At 36.0% G+C, this 23,226-nt stretch overlaps 2 protein-coding genes across 2 annotated transcripts; one reads left to right on the forward strand and one right to left on the reverse strand.

Moving 5' to 3' along the window:
- Positions 1-14,629: 14,629 nt before the first annotated feature.
- Positions 14,630-15,874, reverse strand: LOC140142413 (probable E3 ubiquitin-protein ligase MID2). The gene is made up of 2 exons (XM_072164383.1): positions 15,086-15,874; positions 14,630-14,857 (listed from the first exon to the last, which is right to left on the reverse strand). The coding sequence occupies exons 1-2, from the start codon at positions 15,872-15,874 to the stop codon at positions 14,630-14,632; spliced, it is 1,017 nt and encodes a 338-aa protein (XP_072020484.1).
- Positions 15,875-21,869: 5,995 nt separating this feature from the next.
- On the forward strand, positions 21,870-22,541 carry LOC140142414 (uncharacterized). The gene has a single exon (XM_072164384.1). It carries the CDS (start codon positions 21,870-21,872, stop codon positions 22,539-22,541), a length of 672 nt encoding a protein of 223 aa, XP_072020485.1.
- Positions 22,542-23,226: the final 685 nt, after the last annotated feature.

Consider the following 23,226-nt stretch of genomic DNA (forward strand, 5'->3'; position numbering starts at 1 on the left):
TAGCCTAAAACGTGACCCCTGTTTTGCACGTAAAGTCTATGGAAAGCTATTTGGTGGCATGTACCCTTTAAGGAGCAATTCCATGCGTTTTCCGCGCGTCTTTATCTATTTAAAATGCACGCGAAGAAAAGAGGAGGGACATCAACAAGCGCGTTCATGGACGCCGCCAGGTTTTTCGCTGTATGTGCGTTTGCCGCGAATAGGCCTGCTTTTATTTCCAATATAATTTGGACATAGGGTCAAAAATTATTTTTGTGTTTTGGGGATGCCATGACAATCAAGCCTAGCGATGTGTACAAGGGCTAATTCCAGAATATGCACTCACATTTTTAGAAAACACATTTTCCAATCTCATTTATCACCAATTATCAAAATTAACATAAAATGTTAAAATTTTGAGTAAACTGTTAGTCTTAGCCTATACTCAAGACTTTGACTGCTTAGACTTGTGTCAAGTCTTTGAATTTTGTGAATGTAATTGTAAATTGTAAGAAAACAGGCAAAATTGCATGTTTTGGCCCGCTTTCCCTTAATTTGGCCAAATATTACAATTTCCCTTTTATTGCCAGCTACACGTAGTACTAATGGATTGAGATCTAGCTACTAGTATGTTTCATTTAGCAAAACAGAATATTTGATTGATAAAAAAAAGTGCTGTATTTTCTGGAATCCGGAATAGAGCCTTGTGTACCCGTATAGAGTTGCCCGTGTTCAAATAGAACATTCATGACATCAGTTATTACATCTCAAAACAAACTACCTTAAAAGCTTTTAAACCCTAGTTAGTCAGAAGGATTTTCTTACTTTGTAAAGCAAAAGTTACAGATTTAGACCCCTAGGTCCGTATGTACAAAAGAGTTAGACCAGGTTTAAAGTTAGACCTGGTCTAAGTGGAATTTAGTCCCAGGAGAAAGGACATTTTCCTTTACATTTTCTTAAGTCATTTTGTATTATTAAGGAACTTTGCATTTAAATCTATCAAATTTGCTAACTACTCTATGAAGGAAATTTGGGTAAAGGACCATTCCTGATGGAACTAAATTCCACTTAGACCAGGTCTAACTTTAGACCCGGTCTAACTCTTTTGTGCGTACGGCCCTAGATGTTCATCCAGAGCTTCCCATCGCCCACCTCCGTCAGAAAGTCATTTAAATAATTAATTATGGCATACTGTCATTTTATAGAAAACTTATAATCTTTTGGTCTGATTCTACTTTGAAGGTCTCTTGAGTGTTGCGAATGGAGTATTATTGCCTTCAATGTTTTGTTGATTAACTTACCATTAAAAACTTTGTTACATAATATGTGTTTAAATAATGAATGTTTTAAAAATAATGCACGGGTCAGGCCTATTGAAAGAGTTGCCTCATCACTCACCAAAATATTTGTGACAGAAAACTCACAATCAACTTTCAAGGGCCTTATGCTTTGGTTATAAAGTCAAGACTCTGAAACAGTGGCGGCACCTTGAATTTTGATGGGGCAAAGTGAATTTCAAAGGGGGGGCAAAATCAACAAATTTTGTGCAAAATTGCTGCAAAAAGTGTAAATTTTGGGTTTTTACTGGGACATTTTCCTCCATGCCCCCCCCGTGGTGCCGCCACTGCTATGAAACAAGGTATGATGGGTACACATGATTCTATGCTGTAAAGGGAATTAATGCTGTGATAATAATAATAACAGTTACACTAGGTAAATTACAATGTGAGGTATATAGTAGATAGTAAATATAATATTATGCTTATTTCGGGTGGTTTTTATACATGTATTATAGTAATGGTTTTACAAATTTTTATCATAAATCTACTGTAGAATTCCACCTACGTCCTACAAGCATATGCCTTTGAGGGTTTCTTGAAAGAGACTGAAAGGCAAACACTGTCACTCTTCACAAAAACATTATTTGGGAATTTGAGCTACATGTACTACTAGTACGGTATATTAGTATTTAATACTGACTAGCGGGATACCCGCGCTTCGCGCGGGTCCCCGCTAGATGGGAGCGTTCACCATAACAGGAATAATTACTGAACAGGTAGAATCATTGAAAAGTATCTTTTTCCCGTATTTATTACGTCCTCTCATAGCGTGTCTGCGGACGTGTTCACCTGTTATCATAATCCCGTGACCCGTCCATGTACCTTTTTGTCCTTTATTTTTCCTTCTTTCCGTATTATCATGTCCACTGGTGTCTGGCTCGCAGTCGCGTGGCTCTGCGCCGTTTACGCGCCCATTGGCGTAGTGCGCATTAAGGGTTCATACCACTAAATCCGCGTGTGAAGCGGTTTCCGGTAAAAGTTTATCACGACTGTAGTCCCAACTTTGCATAAAAAATGTGCAAAATCGGTACAATATTAACAATTTTAGTGTTGCAAATCGTGTTTTGCTAGAACTTGTGAATGTGATCTCCACTAATTTGAACAGAAAACGCGAAAATTTGAGTGATGTTTACGATGATGAGCGCATGAACACACGAGGTCAAAACGCGGTTAGCAGTCAGACGTAAACACGGGAAAATCGGGTCTTTTATATAGCGCTATTTTTCTCAAAAAGTAGACCTAAAATATGGTGTCATTTTCAGATATGTTATGCAGAATTTTGTTCTGATTAAAATGATATCAAATATATATTTCAAAGTAAGACGTAACTCGACTTATAGCCTAAAACGTGACCCCTGTTTTGCACGTAAAGTCTATGGAAAGCTATTTGGTGGCATGTACCCTTTAAGGAGCAATTCCATGCGTTTTCCGCGCGTCTTTATCTATTTAAAATGCACGCGAAGAAAAGAGGAGGGACATCAACAAGCGCGTTCATGGACGCCGCCAGGTTTTTTCGCTGTATGTGCGTTTGCCGCGAATAGGCCTGCTTTTATTTCCAATATAATAAAAGTTCCGATTTTGGTAGAAGTTTGAAACCTTTTGATATGAATAAAGAAGAGTTTCAAAATATTAAAAACATTGTTTATTGGTGTTTAAATTACAAAGAAGTTTGTCAATTTCATTGTTATTTTTTTCTTATTTTTTTGTCATTTAAACTCAAGTTTTGGCCTTCAATTTTAATAAAATTACATAAAAATTAGATTTAAGATATTTAAGTTTCTAGTTTGCTTTATTTATACCACTGTCCAGTATTTTAAATTGTTATAACATTCAAAGTTTAATTTATATTAATATTTAATTTCAAATAGCCATTCATTACATTTGCTTTTTGGACAAAACGGGTTAAAAGTGACGATGGAGGGGGGGGGGTAGGCCTACTTGATTGACATTTCTTGTCTTTTTAAATATTCTGCAGGTACTGAGAATGTTTTAATTTTGAAGTTATGCACTTGCAAAAGATGTTCAAAGAACGTTTACTATTAACATCAATTAATATCTTCATGAAAATAGCAAATCAGCAACCATTGTGCATTCATGTGCATCAAAATGACGAAAAATGGCAATTGTCGGCTATCATGCTTGTGCTTGAAATCGGCATCCTGTCTAAAGTATGAAAGAAAATAACCCAAAATTTCTTACAATTAATTCAAAATGTAGTGAAAAAGATAACAAAATCATTTTCAAGGCCTAAAAACGATGTTTTAGCCTCTGAAGGGTTCATACCACTAAATCCGCGTGTGAAGCGGTTTCCGGTAAAAGTTTATCACGACTGTAGTCCCAACTTTGCATAAAAAATGTGCAAAATCGGTACAATATTAACAATTTTAGTGTTGCAAATCGTGTTTTGCTAGAACTTGTGAATGTGATCTCCACTAATTTGAACAGAAAACGCGAAAATTTGAGTGATGTTTACGATGATGAGCGCATGAACACACGAGGTCAAAACGCGGTTAGCAGTCAGACGTAAACACGGGAAAATCGGGTCTTTTATATAGCGCTATTTTTCTCAAAAAGTAGACCTAAAATATGGTGTCATTTTCAGATATGTTATGCAGAATTTTGTTCTGATTAAAATGATATCAAATATATATTTCAAAGTAAGACGTAACTCGACTTATAGCCTAAAACGTGACCCCTGTTTTGCACGTAAAGTCTATGGAAAGCTATTTGGTGGCATGTACCCTTTAAGGAGCAATTCCATGCGTTTTCCGCGCGTCTTTATCTATTTAAAATGCACGCGAAGAAAAGAGGAGGGACATCAACAAGCGCGTTCATGGACGCCGCCAGGTTTTTCGCTGTATGTGCGTTTGCCGCGAATAGGCCTGCTTTTATTTCCAATATAATAAAAGTTCCGATTTTGGTAGAAGTTTGAAACCTTTTGATATGAATAAAGAAGAGTTTCAAAATATTAAAAACATTGTTTATTGGTGTTTAAATTACAAAGAAGTTTGTCAATTTCATTGTTATTTTTTAACCAATTTTTTTGTCATTTAAACTCAAGTTTTGGCCTTCAATTTTAATAAAATTACATAAAAAATTAGATTTAAGATATTTAAGTTTCTAGTTTGCTTTATTTATACCACTGTCCAGTATTTTAAATTGTTATAACATTCAAAGTTTAATTTATATTAATATTTAATTTCAAATAGCCATTCATTACATTTGCTTTTTGGACAAAACGGGTTAAAAGTGACGATGGAGGGGGGGTAGGCCTACTTGATTGACATTTCTTGTCTTTTTAAATATTCTGCAGGTACTGAGAATGTTTTAATTTTGAAGTTATGCACTTGCAAAAGATGTTCAAAGAACGTTTACTATTAACATCAATTAATATCTTCATGAAAATAGCAAATCAGCAACCATTGTGCATTCATGTGCATCAAAATGACGAAAAATGGCAATTGTCGGCTATCATGCTTGTGCTTGAAATCGGCATCCTGTCTAAAGTATGAAAGAAAATAACCCAAAATTTCTTACAATTAATTCAAAATGTAGTGAAAAAGATAACAAAATCATTTTCAAGGCCTAAAAACGATGTTTTAGCCTCTTCAAGGGTTCATACCACTAAATCCGCGTGTGAAGCGGTTTCCGGTAAAAGTTTATCACGACTATAGTCCCAACTTTGCATAAAAAATGTGCAAAATCGGTACAATATTAACAATTTTAGTGTTGCAAATCGTGTTTTGCTAGAACTTGTGAATGTGATCTCCACTAATTTGAACAGAAAACGCGAAAATTTGAGTGATGTTTACGATGATGAGCGCATGAACACACGAGGTCAAAACGCGGTTAGCAGTCAGACGTAAACACGGGAAAATCGGGTCTTTTATATAGCGCTATTTTTCTCAAAAAGTAGACCTAAAATATGGTGTCATTTTCAGATATGTTATGCAGAATTTTGTTCTGATTAAAATGATATCAAATATATATTTCAAAGTAAGACGTAACTCGACTTATAGCCTAAAACGTGACCCCTGTTTTGCACGTAAAGTCTATGGAAAGCTATTTGGTGGCATGTACCCTTAAGCACGAGGCGCCAACGCGCTGCCGGCCAACTGCAGTGACGCGTAGTCTGGCAAAGGATTTTTATAACAAAAACCCCGTTTTTACCCATATTTTCACTGTTTTTGCAGCCAATTCTTGTCCGTTTTCAACCAAATAAAGTTTAAACACGTTCCCGTATATTCCTCGATCTCCCGTATGAATTTGGCGACATTTGGATCGAAACTGACGGAGCCTTTATAGCGATACATACATAGATACATACAACATTTCCCTATTTATAGTAAGATACAGGCAGCTATACATTACTGTAAAACCATGTCTACAAGCATATAGAGTGTTTTTCATGAAAGCTAAATTAATACGAAACAGACGTAAATAATGCCAATACAACAGATTGGTCTTACAATAGTACTTGTTTGCATATATGCTTGTATCGGTAATTTATTTGCCAAAACTCCATAATGTTCTAATTTTGTTCATGGATGGCGCCAGGATTAAGTTAGCTTTCATCAAAAGCACTCTATATGCTTGTAGACCGTGGTGTAGCCAGTTTGGGGGGGGCAGGGGGGCCGGTGCCGCTTGTCATGGCCGTCGGTTCATGTAAGGCCGTCGGTAGAGGGAAGCTTTGGTGGAAAACAAATTGACTATTTTTTACCGTGCTTAGGGCAAAATTGTAAAAAAAATGTTAAATTGTTCATTGGTTTTAGGTTCGTAGTGTCTATAAGCTCTTCACTTTTTCAAACCATCGAAAAAAAAATTGGGTCTACAATTCTAAACATCCGTCGGGGAAAATATTTCCGTCGGTACATTTACAAGTTGTGCCCCTCCGGTTCCGAAATCCTGGCTACGCCACTCCTTGTAGACAAGGTTTAACGTAACAGTATGTATTACTGTAAGACCAATTTACATGTACTGGAATGTTTTTGTGGAGTGTCATTTGGAGGAATATATGCTTGTACATGGAATTCTCGGATATTGTGCCAGGGGTCATCTTCACAAAGCTCAATGCAAAGATGCATTTACTAAATACATTTTGTTGCAATAACAATAGCATTTTTGTTCCAAAATACATGTTTAGAGGTTGTTGTAATTTTTGTTCAAGTACTTGTTTTAACATAGCTTTGTTTTCAATACTTCATGAGGTACCTGTTATCATGAAGGGTGAGGGGTGATAGGGCTGTGGAAAAAATGTGTCTTATTTACTCTCTAACCATGCACATGTAGTAGCATATCCTACAAAGTTCTCAAAAATTTATCAATTCCACAAATGTCTTCAATAATCGCAATAATAAACATCATATCACAAGGGAAACATACATGTACATTAAATAAGTAATTATCTAAATAATGCTCTTTTCTGAATAAATTTATGAAAACAAATATTTTCAAATTGCACTTTTTGCTTATAATTAAAGCACTTCATTAAGTAAGTATTTTGTATAACAAGTGGGACTATAAATTACTAAACTAAACTAAGACCGTCGATGTTCGAAAATGGCAGCCACAATAATACAATTTAACTATATGTAATACAATTCAAAGAATACCTTTGATACATGGTACATTTAGATGCTTGAAGCTCTCATTAGAGCAGTTACACTAGAAAACTTGCTATCTCGGTTATTCTCTATCTGTACATTATGAAGACACCTAACAAGATACTTGAGCCTACATTCCCCTATTTTATGCTGATGACCTGATATGTCATTTCTGTAGACCAGATTACAGGAACAGGGCTCAAATTTAGCACCTGTCCATTGATAAAATCATAGATTGTGACAATCTACAAATGTATGGTAACATCCAGCCTATGCATTGTGCAAGCTGCTCTGGCGGGTGAGTTGTAAAATGTACAGCCAACTCAATTGCCAAATAGTCCAACTGGAACTAGCAGACCAATTGTTAAAAACTTTAAGCGCAAGCCCTGCTATGCAGTCTTGATATTTCCCATGAAGATTTTTTTTTAAATCACAGGCCAACAGAAAGCATACCAACACAAACATGCCAACCCTAGATACTTAAATAGGGAAGCAACATTCCCCTCAAAATCCTGGAATTAGCTTCCTAGATTATACATTTGTCAAAGTTTACTTGATGATTTCAAGATTGAAATCATTGACAAGCAAGCATGCAGTACAATTAATATCCTTACTTACTACATGTACATCATCACAGCCAGACACCTTACGGTCCAAAAGTTTCTGATAATCATTCTTCACCAGGCCACCAACCAAGTGAACAAGGAATAAGTACTTCCAAAAAATCTTAGGTGAACGAATTTTCACAGTTTGAGTAAAAGTTCAAAATCTTGCTCACTATCCTTTGATTGCAAATAATTTGTAACTACACGTCCGGGCTACAAGTCCATACATTTGTACATAGGCCCTTTCCAAGGGTTTGAGGTATTACCATAAAATGACACACAATATGTAAATTGAATAAATTCGCTGTCTTTTTGGGAATGGCAGAAAAAAATAACAATTTTGTAATTCTACGGAATACATGTTAACATGTAGCCAACTAGACGTACATGTAATCAATCGACAGGTTCTACTACAGTACATTGTATACTCTGATCAGCTCTTAATAGACAGGGACTCATAACATCGTGGATTGATACAGAATGGCGTACACACAGCTAGGCGCAGCACCTACGCAAACTGCGCTTTGCGTGAATGATGCATGCTTTTGCGAATGTACGCGTGCGTAAGTTGGAACTTTATTGACTCGCGCAGTAACAAAAACCGAATAATTCCCGCCTATTAAGAGCTGATCAATTCATGTACTATAAAGTCACCCCTATAGAGATCTATGTTTGACCCACGGGCCGCTACGACTGTAGATATTTGTTTGCATAAAATGTAACTAAAAAATTCAAGAAAGAATAACAAATTGGTACCAAACAAATTGTTTGTTACAGTGGTACCAATTTTGATATGCATTTCTAGATTTTTTAGTCAGTTAAATTTAATACAAATTTGTGTGACTGACTCAATCAGAAAACAAATTTAAATAAGTTAGATTTACACTCTGTCCACCCACTGTTGTACTCTTCTTTGGGTTGTTTAAAGACACTATCAGGGCTATTAGGGATGCTTTCAAAATCCAACAGTTAGCAGCTGCCGGTGTCCTGGTAGAACTGGTGGTTTAACCACATTCTATTACTTTGAACAGCAGAAAAAAGGTCCAATCGCTGGTTCTACCGCGGTCGACCAGCAGTTGGGTTTGATTTGAAGCCATCCCTTACTGAAATCTTGGCACAGAATTCTCAACCAGTGAAGCAGGTATTTCTGGCACCTAAAAATGTACACACAATGTTCAGGTTATTGGTTAGCATTTCAGTAGCCCTATGAGAGCATCTCTAGTGTCACATTTTAAAATGTTTCAAAAATTGATTGTCATCCGCATGCATTGTCATCAATTTGGGTAATGAGTGCCCCAGGGCACATGCTTCACCTAGTCACACTATGAATACATCTATATGGTCGTGCGTTTTAAGGTCGCCTCCTTTCGCGTTACATGGTGATTTTTGCTATCGCGACATGATTTTACCTTTACAAATTCATATTTGCTGAAGTATACCTCCTATGGTAGTAAAAGTATACATTTTCTGAAAGGAAATTGCCCAAGGAATCCAAATATGCACTCAGAATTGACACTAGGTGTAAGATAAAAAGGTAACATTGACTGAAATGTGAATTTTTTTATATTTTTAGTCAGTCAATGTTTTTTACAATAACATTTTCTGTGGTAACCCTATAGCAAAAATAATGCTATTTTCTTGCAGAGCACACTTAGGCCCTTACAACAATATAAAATTGCATGGGGTTCATGATTCACCCAAAATAAATATTTCCATCCCAATTTGGTGCAAAATTATAATCGGAAATTTAATCTTCTCACTGATAGTCCATGTATGTAAGTGTCTTAATTGCCCATTATCAACCCAAAAACCTATCTATTTATATCAGACTAAATATTACACATTCCAACATGCTTTTGTGGCAGCAAGAATCACTGAAACAAGTCATCATAATTTACTTAAAAAACATTAACATACCTGAAACAACTTGCGTTTACCGAGTAATTTAAATGTGTCGATGGCCATGCACCTTTTAAAAAGACTAGAATTTATCTATGTCCCATGAAAACAGGCTCAATTCTTTCAAACATACATGCACAAATATTAGGATTTTAAGAACATAGATTAAATGTAAAAAGTATCTACAGAGTGCAATTGCACACATTCCATCCACATACATTTGTAGTCCATGCAGGTTGCGTCCGATGGTATGTTTTGACGCCAAAATATGATACACAGTTTTTAGGTATGATAGCATCAATTGGCTTTGTAGTGATGTGGATTGCCTGAATGTTGTGCAGATAGTACATTTTTTGTACTTTTTAGTAGTATCCAGTAATGACCTTAGTTCCTGGAGGATACTGATCTTGAAGTCCAAATTCATCTTCATTTTCATGGTTTTACTGATTTATTGGATGCAAAAAGGTTATCATGCTGACATTGATTGACTTAAAATAAACAAAAAAGTGACACTCTTAATTACTTGAAAGTGTATAGGCCCAACAGTTAACATTATTTGGCTTTTTAAAATAAAATAAATCAATGGGCATGAAATTTTATTTAAAAAATATTTTAAGTTTATAATTGTCACAAAATCACTATGTTATTATTATTTTCTTTATTATCACCCAGTTTGTCCATACTATACATTCATTTACCTACTTGTCAATCATAAAACAATAAAGTAGAATATGTTAGCTTTCTTTTGGTACCAAATTTATAGCCATACACAAAGATTTGACAAAAATATCAACGTTTCTGCAAAAATAGTACTAAAAATGTCAATTTCCCATATAGTTTGTACAGGCGGCGCCCGCCACCGCTGGCGCCGCCGCCCACCCCTGTACTTCAAGCTACAAAAAGGTATATCTTCACTTCTGGATGGACTATGGCAATGCCACTTTGCAGGAATATGACATATTAATACAGCTTTCAAATGAGACCACATGCATTGATCTAGCTTTTGTAATTATGAAAATATATGAGATTAACTGCAGCTTGATACCAAAAAGCGTAACATCTCCACCCTTTTTGGGTGGCGAGTTTAAAACGCGTGACCATATTACATACATTGTACAGGCCTATTAAATCTACAAGTTGCTAATCAATGTATACTGCGCCAAGAAAGTATCCTTACATTTGGAAAAATAATCACAATTTCAAAACTGAACCATATTGGGGTAAATTTGTATTTTTAATAGATGCACTATCTAATAATCCGGCACATTTTGACACCCCATTGAATCCAATGTGACTTCAAGAAGCAAAGTTACAAGCATTTGATTAGACGAAGGTCCAGTTTTAAAAGTGACACACTGGCCTATTCAAAACTCCACGGACTAGACATTTGGTTTGAGAGTGGTAAATTATGGCAAATTTGTGTGTGCCTTTAATTTAAAACAAAAGGAACAAAAGAAAACTGAAACAAAAGAGCTGACAAATAAAATGCAAGAAAGTACAGAGAAGTAAAAACTGAAATGAATACTGCTTTAAGTAAGGCTTTATTGAAGAAACTGTGTTGTCTCTTTGTTGCACTTGTTGAAATCTTTTTGCGCCACGTATAGGCCAATTTGTCACTTTTAAAACTGGACCTTCGTCTATTCAATTGCTTATAACTTTACTTCTTGAGGTCACATTGGATTCAATGTGGTGTCATAATGTGCAGGATTTAATAGTGCATCTATTACAAAAACAAATTTACCCCAATACGGTCCAGTTTTGAAATTATGATTATTTTTCCAAGTGTAAGGATACTTTCTTGGCGCAGTATATTTCATACATTTACACTTTCCTATACATGTACTATAACACCAATATAAATTTATGTACATTTTCTAATTATATGCTTTATCTTGGAATGTCACACTACATCATAAAGTTTACAAAGTTTACAAAGCTGCAAATATACACATAGTTTTTAACATATTTTGGTGCAAAAAGATCCTGCAGGTGCAAAGATAGAAATTTGTAAATTTCTACATATATATTTTCTTTTATACTACAATAAATTTTTAAAATGTTTGCATACATTTGATACATATATTTATTTGCCACTTTATAAAAATATTCTACTGCAGCATGTACACTGTTTAATGGCTGCCATGACAACATATCTGGCAAGCTTTTGTATAGAATAATTTATGTTTTACAACATACATTTAAAAATAATAAACATACAAATATTCTATTGAACTTTCATACTGGGTCAAGATTCAAAGCTACATGTATGATACATTACCTGCTACAAATGTACACTATTTTGGACTACCACAGGTACCACTACATCTACATACTGATTCGGGAAAAAACAACAACATATTTGCTTTTTGACAAGCACACTCTCATTTTCGGCATTTGAGGCTGCTATCAGACTTAGAACTTTTGCATGTGAAGTCAATATTTCCTCTGCACTGTTTTTGCCAACAAAAATTAATTAACTGCCTCAAAGACTCTCATGACACATGTTAGGTACATGTATGTTCATTTACAATTTTACATGTATTTTGATGCCCTGTTCAAAAATAAAAAATATTTTAATTTTAAATCAGAATCAGCCTAATGTACATTCAATGTACCGTACATGTTTGCAGTGCATGAAAATTTGAATTTAGCTACATGTACATGTGTACAACTGTACATATACGTACAATGTACATAGTTAATTGTCTAAAATAGATAATTTATTCTGAAGTATTTTGTGTGTAAAACCAACTGGAGTTTAATTCCAATCAATACACTGGCCAGTGGTCAGTCTATAAATAATGCTAGACAGTCATACCCAATGTGAGCTTGCTGAGGGATTTGTAGATCACACTTTTTATGACTTTTAATATTAATACTGCAATTAGAATTCATGATACTTCATTACCAGGGTTGTCACTACACTGGTCGGTGCCGGTCGGTAGTAACCAGCACTCAGGCTTACCAACCGGCACTCAAAGGAATATGTAGACTTGCCAACCGGCACTAAAATAGAGAAATTGTACTTTTTACCCTTAAAAACAGCTGAATAATGATCCATGAGAGTATTTTGGACAAATATCATGGAAATTTAGCCGGCACTAAATTCAGTCTGGTGACAACACTGTTCATTACAATGTACTTTAAATCCAACTAAGTACAATGGCACACAATATAGTTTGTCTACATTAAGGGGGCACTACACCCCTGCCCAACTTTGTGCCTATTTTTGCTTTTTCCTCAAAATTTATAGAGCATTGGTGACAGGTAAACATATGTATATTATAGGGGCAAGGACTACAACTACTGCACTGGAAATTTTATTTCAGCACAGACATCAGTTGTGGTGTTACAGTCAAAAATGAGGGAAAACCAATATTTGATCAATAAATCAATAACTACTTGCCTTGAGTTGCTGAATTTTCAGTGCAGTAGTTGTAGTCCTTGCCCCTATAATATACATATCTTACATGTACTTGTCACCAATGCGCTATAATTTTTGAGAAAAATGCAAAAATATGCATTAAAATTGGCCAGGGGTGTAGTACCCCTTAAGGACAAACAAATTAATACTGAAAGGATGTATGTTACTTTTAATTTTAGATATATAATATTTATTAATATTATTTAATTGAAAGCGCACTACAGTACTTCAAGACAAGAGACACAAATTCACAAAATGTAAAATATTCATAGGGCAAAACATGAAGTTTCAATATTGGCAATCAGAAGTAAAATATTGCAAATTCTATAATGTCAAATTCTATGCCAAATTCAATAATTCAAATGTTGAGTTGATTTCAATTTGACAAGTTCTAAGGACACAACCCAAAAGATGTCCTACATGTAGTTTCATTTCAAGGGAGGAGGTGAAAATCTTGATTGCGTTTGTAAAAAAACGTCAGTCTGAAGAAGATCACTGTCAAAATTTCAGGATTACATTTCTGGCAAAGAGGAAGAGATTCGGTTGAGAAATCATTCAAATCAAACTAAACTGAGCTCAAAAAGAAACTTATAATTTTTCACAAGGTCATATCTTGAAATCCTGTCCATCAAATTGAACCAAAATTACACACAGATTTACTTCAATACTCTACTCTTAACACATGTCAGTAACCAAGCAGTTATCCAACTGACACAACAGCAAAATGCACTGACATGGGACAGCTTCCTGGACCACATTCACAGCCCAGCCCTGTTTCATGAAAAAAGTGTATGAAAAGCAGAAAGCAGCACGCTTTCATCATCTGTGCAAGGATCTTGTGTGCATTCTCACAGATTTTTTGTCCTGGGTGCCAAATGTTGGGCTGTGAAAGTGAAGGAAGTCCAGGAAGCTAGCTCATGACAGTGCATTTTGCTGTTGTGTCAGTTGGACAACTGCTTGGTTACTGACATGTGTTTTGAGTAGAGTATTAAGGTAATCCTGTGTGTAATTTTGGTTCATTTTGATTGACAGTATTTTAAGATATGACCTTGTGATTCACAAGTTTCTTTTTGAGCTCAGTTTAGTTCAGTCTACATTTTTATACACATAGCGCTTCATCATTTTTGGGGTTAAACAAGCAATGCATCTAGAAACCAAATGCTTTCTATAATTTTAAAAACAACTTTAATATTTTGCCATCTGAAAGACAGCCAAGATAGAGCCATGCATGAATGTACATGTACTGTGATTTACATGCATTACATAAATTTACATTGTAATTAATATTATTCTTAGTAAAAACTTCCTGGTAGTGGTACAACTATTTTGCCATCATTGACTGACTTACGACTAGATAGCCTATAGATTCAATGTAGTTTCTTGCATGGAAGAAAAAAACATACATTGTATCTACATTTTGCACAGCCTAAAATATGACATCAATGTGTTCTACATGTACATTTGGCATTAATTCCAAAGTCAGCGTCAGAAATTTGTTGCCAATCATTTATTAATCAAACAATCTATTCACAAAGATTTTGAAATTATAATAAGTTAGATTCTATTTGAAATGGATTCTTTTAATTTGTATTAGGTTTGTAGCTAGGGGCCTACATGTACATACCCCGAAGGATCAAAAGATTCTCAGAAATATATTTTACCAGAATTCAAATGAATACAATACATTCAAATTCTGATTTGGCAATGTGTTGAAAACATGTGCACTAGAATCTCCACCAAGCTCATCTGTCAGTACACAGTTCATTAACCTCATTAAAACTATTCATCATCTTCCCTTGGTTCACTAATTGATAGGTTAGCCACATCAGCAGCGAGATTTCTTATTTCATCCGTCACTTCAGTATTCACATCCAGGGAGAAAGAACCACACGTAACTGGCTCAGTACGCTGTCTGTTGCTAAGGGCCACAACCTCTTCCATACGTGCCACTAGAGGACAAGACGCAGCAACAATATCATAATCTGAATCTTGCAATTCTTCAATGGTCTGTTGTGAAAATTTGCAGCTTGACTTGATTGTTGAAAGACTGTAGTCGAGGTCCGCTAGCTGTGAGGCGAGACTCCGCTGATGCTTTTGAAATTCTTCGCTCAGCTTTCCAAGACATCGGTTTTGATGTTCGCTCTATCACTGCTCTTGCAGGCTACCAAAGGTCTGTTCAATTTCTTGCTTGATGCCGAGCTTGTGGCGAGTGAGATTGTCAAGTTGTGAACTTACTGCTCCTTTCCCATGTTCAAGAGGGGCTACCAGGGTTTGTGCTTGAAAGAGGAGCGATTTGAGATGCCTTTTGGAATTATCTGCTGCCAAGCTAAGGTCCATAACATAGTGTCCTTCTTCAGAATGTTCAAGACGAACACATTTCTTACAAACTATCTGTTGGCACTGTTGACAGTATTGTTTAAGTTCTTTTTCTGAGTGATATTGACAGTATCGCTTATGTTTAGATCGAAATGGCAGTTTAATTTTCAAAGCCACACGCTGAAAGACATTGCTACTAGCATGCTTGTTGATCTTTGGGGGCTGTGCTGCAGCAGATGCAGCTCGTGGACGTTGTGTGACTTGACGAACGTCTCGTTCAGATTCAACTCGAGGTCGATTTGGTTGCTCAGACAGGAAATCTTGAAGATCACGAATGTAGAGGTTGTTACTTGAATCACTATCTACTGCTGATAGAGACTCTGATCTTGGCCTATTCTGTTGTGTCAGGAAATCTTGGAGATCTCGAATGAAGATATTATTGGGCAGACCTTTGGCTCCTTGAGAGGATAATTCTACATTTCTCCTGCAAACTGGACATGAAAACTCAGATTTGCCATCTGCTATCTTGGCAATGCAAGATTCACAAAATGAGTGAAGACATGGCAATAGTTTTGGAGTGTCCGAATATGTGTCCAGGCAGATGGTACATGTGAGAAAGCGTTCATTGAAAGCATCTGCATTTTCCGCATTTGCTGCCAATCCAGCGTCTTCATAAACATGCTCTAAGGAAGATGCTCTCTTAGCCATTAAATATGTAAACACTTAAGGTTTTTAAGAAAGTGTTTGTATTGCTCTAAAGGCTAAGCATCTGCATTTGTGACAATCAATGTTTAAGCTTATTTAAATTTAAGCTTACCGACGAAACTAATTTAATCATATGTGCAGTAAAAAAATAAAAATGCTTCTAGTACGTCTCAATACTGTAACGTTCCCATTCGAAACACTACACAGGTTTTCTTAACTACACAAGCGACATTTCCTCGGCAAGATAAAAATTGTAAATCATCTGTAAATGTCCAATATCTCGTCGATTTTCCTGTCCGTCTACAGCCGGTTTATTTACAAACAACAGGTGGATTCGCGTAGATGTAAATGGTCATTGCTTTATTGCATACGGTTAACGTAATAATAATGCGTGACCATCAAACAAATAAAGCCTTTAAACAGAAAGTATCACACCTGTGAGGTATGAAGGTACCTCCTCGCACAGCGTCATAATTTCAAGCGGCTAGGGGACGCAGGGGTAACCTTGTCAATCAAATACTTCATCTATTGTGTCCAATACTTAATCCGATAAGTGATCGATGTATATCGATAAATCATAAAAGTAGGATCAAGATCATGGAATTAAAGGAGTAGGCCTATTTCGTGATCCTAGCATCCTCTCTTTTTATGACATTTTCAGTACATATCCACGAAAAAACCTATTCCCAAAATTTCAGTTGATTCCGATTTTGCGTTTGCGAGTTATGCATGATTATGTGTATTACACTGCTCCATAGACAATGCGTTGTAATTTCGTTCTGGTGCACCAGAACGAAATTCAAATTTCACGATATCTTTGCAAAACGAATTAATCTGCAAGAAATATTTTGTACATAAACATTATGTAGCCAGAGGTTTCCAGTGATATAAAAATCTCAACTTTTTTTTGGAGAAAAGTGGGGGATGAGGCTGTGGATCACGAAATGCCCTTTAAGCTACGGCGGTGCGCTTTCATACTTTACGAGGTGATTCAGCCAGGTAGGCCTACCTGGATTCAGCACTCAACAACAAGTTGTCATGACTTAATTTATTCTTTATGATTACGATTAAAAAAAAACAATAATAAAAATATAAACAAAGTAATGATAATATTATATAAGAATATAAGGTATATAAGATTTTTTTTATTAAAGAAATTAAACATTTTTTTATCATTATCATAGGCCTAATTAAATATGAATTCGTAACGTTATGCATTATAAATATAGCATGACTATAGCTTGTCATAAAATGTAGGCCTAACTTGAATACAAATACCAATTCAATTTAGCAGAAAAAAACCAAGCACTTTAATAATTCTCAAATTGTTAATACAAATAGGAATGCGTCTTTTGAGTATAGGCCTAATACATATTTATTACCTAGTATTATAGTTTTGCAATATTATTTTTGTTATTATTTATATATTGTGTTATTCAATTTTGAATTATGTTCAATTATCCCAGCAAACACAAAAAGTTTTCGAGTTTTCGACATCATTCGCAAAAGGTTAGAAAAGGTTGCCAGAAAATGTTTAATGTCGGGTTATATAAAGGTATGTAGGGCCTAAAGGGAATAAAACTTTTTCATAACATTCAAAAACATTTTTTGATAACTTACTGCAAATATTCTCAAACATACATTATTTAAGTGGTGACAAAATATTTGGCAAAAATGTTTGCAGAAAATATTTTTCAATAGGCCCCTAACATTTTGAAAACATTTAAAAATTATTTTTGTAGTGTGTTTCCATACAAAACATTTTAATAGTATTAAAACGTTTTTACCAAAACCGAAACCCCAAAATATAGGCCTAACCTGTTTAAAACGTTTTAAAAACGTTTTGTGTTTGCCGGGATGGCCTTTCAGACCTTCACATTAAAATGTAGATTACTTGCTAGCTTTATATTATAAACGGTCAACGATTTAATATAAAAGTTATTATTATTATCATTATTTATAACATTGTGATGATTTTTCATTATTATTATAAATAATAGTCGCTCATGTCCAAAATCAGGATTTTTGACCAAAATGAGCTTTTTTTACATTTTCTTTTTTCAGAAAAAATAAAAATCGATATTTGTGAGCAAAGATGTGTACTTGATTAATTTTGCAAGTGGTCAAATGTCACAAAAAATAACAACTTGCCCATATACAGCGAAGATCTTTTTTTTTTTCTTCATGGAATGTAATACTCTGACCAAAGTTACCCCAAATGCTGGGTAACTTTAGTCAGGCTATTTTTAACCCCTAGGGCACCCTTACAAAATTATTAAAAAATCTTTTTCAACTTCAAGGTGTAGAAGAGAACCCGATGTCATAAAAAAAGTGACAACTAGAAATATAATGGGTTTTGTTTGGAAGCAGTGGTTACTGGTTTAAAAACTCTGTGCTCAAAGTTACCCCATTTTACGGTACCTACTAGAGCCTGCCACATAGTTTCTATTCTACACGTTTTTACGATTTGCGCATGATCAGTAGTACCCCATATGATATTGCCATTACAAGAAAATTCGATTTGTTGCCAGGTAAAACCCAGGTTTTGTTTCCAATACACTAACTGGAAATGCAATACACTGATTAGCGGCGATTGCTGTTTGCTGCGGATATATTTTAAAAACAATGACTTTTAAGTCATGGCGTATGAGTTTAAAAACTCATACGCTATTTCATGGCAAACCTGGTTGTTGTTTTTTTGTCAAGCCAGAATGTCAAACGATCGTTCTCCGTGTTTTGTTTTGTTTTTTATTCCAGAATTAAATAGTTTAATTCGTGAATGTTTTATTTGTGACTTAAATGTTTAATTCGTCACTTTTAAATTAACATTTAATATTCAGTTAAACATTTAAAAATGGTTAATTCGTGAATTAAAGGTTTACTTCGAGAAGCAAATGTTTAATTCGTAAATTAAATGTTTAATTCGTGAATTAAATGTTTAAGTATACAAAGTTCTAAAACAAACCCAATAAATAGGTGATCATTGACATACCTCAATGATGTTTCGTGCCGCGTTTTATTCGTGAATTAAATAGTTTAATGGTTTAATTCGTGAATGTTTTATTCGTGACTTAAATGTTTTATTCGTGCCAATGTTTAATTCGTGAATTCAATACTTAATTAAATCAGTGTTAAATCGTGAATTAAATATTTAATTAAATAAATGTTCAATTATTTTGTGAATTAAATGGTTAGTTCGTGATATTAAATGTTTAATTCGTGAATTGAATGTTTAATTCTTGAATGTTCAATTCGTGAATTGAATGTTTAAATTCGTGAATTAAATGTTTAATTATTTACAAAGTTCTAAAACACATCTAATAAATAGGTGATGTTAACATATCTCAATGACGTTTCGTCTTGTAACACAGCACTTTCTCAAATCACTTTGCTCAATTTGAACAGTCCGATCCGACTGCCCGATCAGGAAGTACTGCCGAATCAGGCAGTATGTTGCCGAGTCAGGCAGTATGGTATCCCACAATGCAATGCTCTATTTCGAATAGAGCATCTTTTGATATACCGGTATTTCTTGGTTTAGAGTAAAGAAGTAGGTAAAATATATAAAATTATCAATGAATGTACAATTAGTAGTAATTTTTCATCAATTTTAGTTAAAATAAAGTTAATTTGCATATTTAAGTCAAATTTAAAAAAAAAACGTTAGAAATTATTTTGTTATTTTAATTATTTTTCGCCCGGTAGAATTTTTTTTCGCCCGGTGAAAAATTGTCAACTTACATGTAACTCACATATGTCAAAGTAAAATTTCCCCGATCTTTTAGAAAATCACCATGAACAATTTAGTCCTTAGTCTGTCAAATTCGGAAGGGTTACTAAAGCCTGTGTTGCCTAACTCGGCAACATGCTGCCTGATTCGGCAGTACTTCCTGATAAGGCAGTCGGACCGGACTGTTGAATGACCAGCTCGTCTGTTGCTGCCGTAGATGGCGCTGCTAGTTACAACAATCCCTGTCGAGTGTATAGCATCGCCCCCTCTTTCTTATCCAAATTTATCGAATGTGTGCGTCTTCTTTTCCTGCTGCTTTCAATGTTGGCGCTTTTCCTGTTGGCGCTTTCAACTGATGTTTTTTTTTTCCTTTGGGTCCTGGTGTAAAGGTTGAAGCTACATCCGGCGCGATTCAGATTTTTCAGTGCTCTTTCATTCTTGTGCCAAAGAAGCTCTAAGAGTGTTATCCGGACGCTTATGGACAGGAAAGATAAAGTTGTTATCGAGGAGAAAGATTATGAGCTGATATGGAACTTGATGAGGAAAGCAGAATAAAGGAAGCTTTCTTTATACGCTGCGCATCATAGCTAGGATATCCGGAGTGGGCGTTCAAATCTGTTCAGAAACCCAGCGAGCCAAAAGTCAAAGATCAATCAAAAACAAAAAGCCGGGGTTTTGTTGGGCCTCTCGGAATCATCAAGAGGCCAAGAGAATATTAAAGAAGCGCGGTTATCAGGCAAATTGTAAACCACACAAAGCGCTTAGAAATCACCTCGTTCATCCCACTCTTATTGAAGATGAACGGAACGTCAAAACTATATACAGCAGATAGGTGTATAGGCCTACATAGGTGAAACCTCCAGACTCTTCAACACGAGAATGATGAGCATAAATCTGAATCGGATGTAGCTTCGGGATCCCCACCCCACCCCCACCACCACCACCACCTACAAGTGGTACCTCTCAACTCTGCATCCACTGAGAGCCTGAAGCATAAGTTTAGGCTGAATACTCTGCGGACTTGGTATTCATTACAGAGAGCTGGCTACTTCTATAATGATGTTATTGCTGATGAAGTATTCGCGGATACAAGTTCTTCAATGTACCTCGAGCTTCTGAGAACCATTGTGGCGGAATCGCAGCTATAGTGAAAGAAGAGTTCGGACTCCGACTGTTCCCGACAGGCCTGACGTTCACAACTTTCGACCATTCTTGTATCACTGACTCAAATATAGTAGTATGTACTTTTCATACTTTACAGACCCCACCCCGTGCCCCCACCATGCCCCACCATCCATAGAAAATGGTTTGAAGATAAGGGACTATTACATGGACAAACAGGGATGCCCACTATCTTGCATCCTATTCCTGGCTGTATTCAATCTTTGCCTTGATCTTCTTGACCAACACAGCCATCTGATGATCTGGGGTACTGCATGAAGGATTCATCCATCAAATCTCTAACTGCAAGAAACCCAGAAGACTGTCAGAAACTGGTCAACATCGTTAATGACTTCCTGAGGTGGACTCGATCAATGAAAGCAAAGCAAAGCAAATATCGATAACATGCCATGAAGAGATTTGTCCCAAATAAGAAACAAAAGCAAGAGGGACATAAAACCCAATATGTGGCATACGATCCAAAGTTGACAATAGATGAAGAAGAGATTGCGTATATCCACGACCAACCCATGCGATTCCTCGGCAAGCTTATCTTCAAATATAAGGATATCAGAGAGTCTGTAAAGCAGAAACTAACAGACATGCTGGAAAAGACAGACAAAAGCCTTTCCAAATGGAATTATGAAGATGTGGATATATAATAATGCAATCCTACCCAAAACTTCCCAATTACATACATCGAGGGCTTGGAAGCTACCTGCACCAAATACTTGACTTGAAAAGATGGGCAGGAATAAGCAGATGTACCACCAACAGTGCTCTATACAGAAGAGTGGGCTTCACCTTAAAAGACTCACCACTTCTGTAAAATGCATGCAAGTCACCAAGCACCATCTCAACAAGTATTCTATAGATGGAAAAACACAGACTCTCTACAAAGACTGCCTACAAAGAAAAGCAAAGTAATCAAGGTGGAATGGAGTCAGAGAACTTGAACAAAGAGAGCGACATCTGATACTACTGAATGAGATGTGCAGAGGTCAAACAGACAGAGCAGGCCTTGGATTCAAAAAGAACCAGAAACTGTTAAGAGACATGAAACCCCAAGAAATGCCTCACTAGTCTGGTAAAGACGTAGATGAAGACATGCTTGTGTACCTCTATGGCTGCACCAAACAAGGACAATGGCTCAGATTGGACTCTGCCATGCAAGTAGATACATCTTGTAAGAAGCTCCTTTATGTATGGACACCAGAGCTCCTATCTTTCCATGTCAATGCCATCCACGACCAACTTCCATCACCATCTAAGACCAACCTCGGATCCTGCCATTTATGTCATCATAATAACTGCACTCTATTCCATATCTTAAATGGATGTAACTTTTCTCTGCAAAGTGGTAGATACAACTGGAGACATGATCAGACACTGAAAGCTGTAGCAAATGGCATAATGCCCTTCATTGAAGAGGCAAATCAGAAGTCGTACACCCCTCCAGAAGATACCAACTATATGACTACTGTCAAATTCCGCAATGCAGATGGTGTAACCTACCGGAATCCAGCACTGCCTCTTCCTAAAAGAGATCCAACAAACCTCTTACAGAAGGCCAATGACTGGGAATTTCTGATGGATGAGGAACATAAGCAAGTAGTATTTCCTCCCATAATCACAGAGACTGCAAAACGTCCTGATATTACAATCTATTCTGAAAGGACCAAAACAGTACTGTTATCATCATTGAGCTTACAGTCCCAATGGAAGAAAACCTGTCACATGCCAATGCAAGAAAGAAAAGCAAATACCAAGATCTTGTAGCTGACTGCGAAAATAGGGGATTGTGTATGCACTACTGCCCAATTGAAATTGGAAGCAGAGGTATTTACAACACATCGCTGACAAAATGCATCGCTGCTCTCCGAGTACCAAGTGGAAAGAGACGTAACATCACGGATGTGGCTTCTAAAACCGCACTCAGAACCAGCTATGTGACATGGTTAAATGCCGTCAAAGCAAAGCATTCCGACAGATAGACCTGATTCAAAGCTGGAAACCGTCTCCATATGAAGATAAAGAAGACGAACCAGCACAAGACACTCAGACCTAAATATGCCAAGTGACACTTATCATGCTTATAAAATTCCTCAACGACATTTTTCTTGGCTATACACTAGTCCTGCCTGCTGCCTTACATCACCCCGGGTGGACCGTTGAAACGGTGTGGCACTTGCTAGTGTAACAAGCTGATTTTGTTCGTTTGGTAGTTAGACTGCAACAAGGTGATTTTTCCAATTTTGTCATCTTCCAAGAGACTGCCTCTTTCATACTCACTGAGCACAGACCAAGAATTCAACCTTTGCAGACAGATCATTTTCATGTTATGGACCAAAACTATATGGAATTCATTACCAGAACATATCAAAACCGCCTCTTCAACTGACATTTTCAAGAAACTGCTTAAACAACATCTGTTCAATATTGCTTTCAATCAGTAACTGTATTC

The sequence above is a fragment of the Amphiura filiformis genome, chromosome 20 (assembly GCF_039555335.1).
Source record: "Amphiura filiformis chromosome 20, Afil_fr2py, whole genome shotgun sequence".
Lineage (NCBI taxonomy): Eukaryota > Metazoa > Echinodermata > Ophiuroidea > Amphilepidida > Amphiuridae > Amphiura > Amphiura filiformis.

What these genes read in the sequence shown, in the direction of transcription:
- LOC140142413 (XM_072164383.1), bottom strand. Translation starts at nt 15,874, where the DNA reads ATGGCTAAGAGAGCATCTTCCTTAGAGCATGTTTATGAAGACGCTGGA. An exon ending in TTGAACATGGGAAAGGAGCA is followed by an intron (nt 14,858 to 15,085) that starts GTAAGTTCACAA and finishes TTTTCACAACAG; the next exon opens with ACCATTGAAGAATTGCAAGA.
- LOC140142414 (XM_072164384.1), top strand. Translation starts at nt 21,870, where the DNA reads ATGCTTGTGTACCTCTATGGCTGCACCAAACAAGGACAATGGCTCAGA.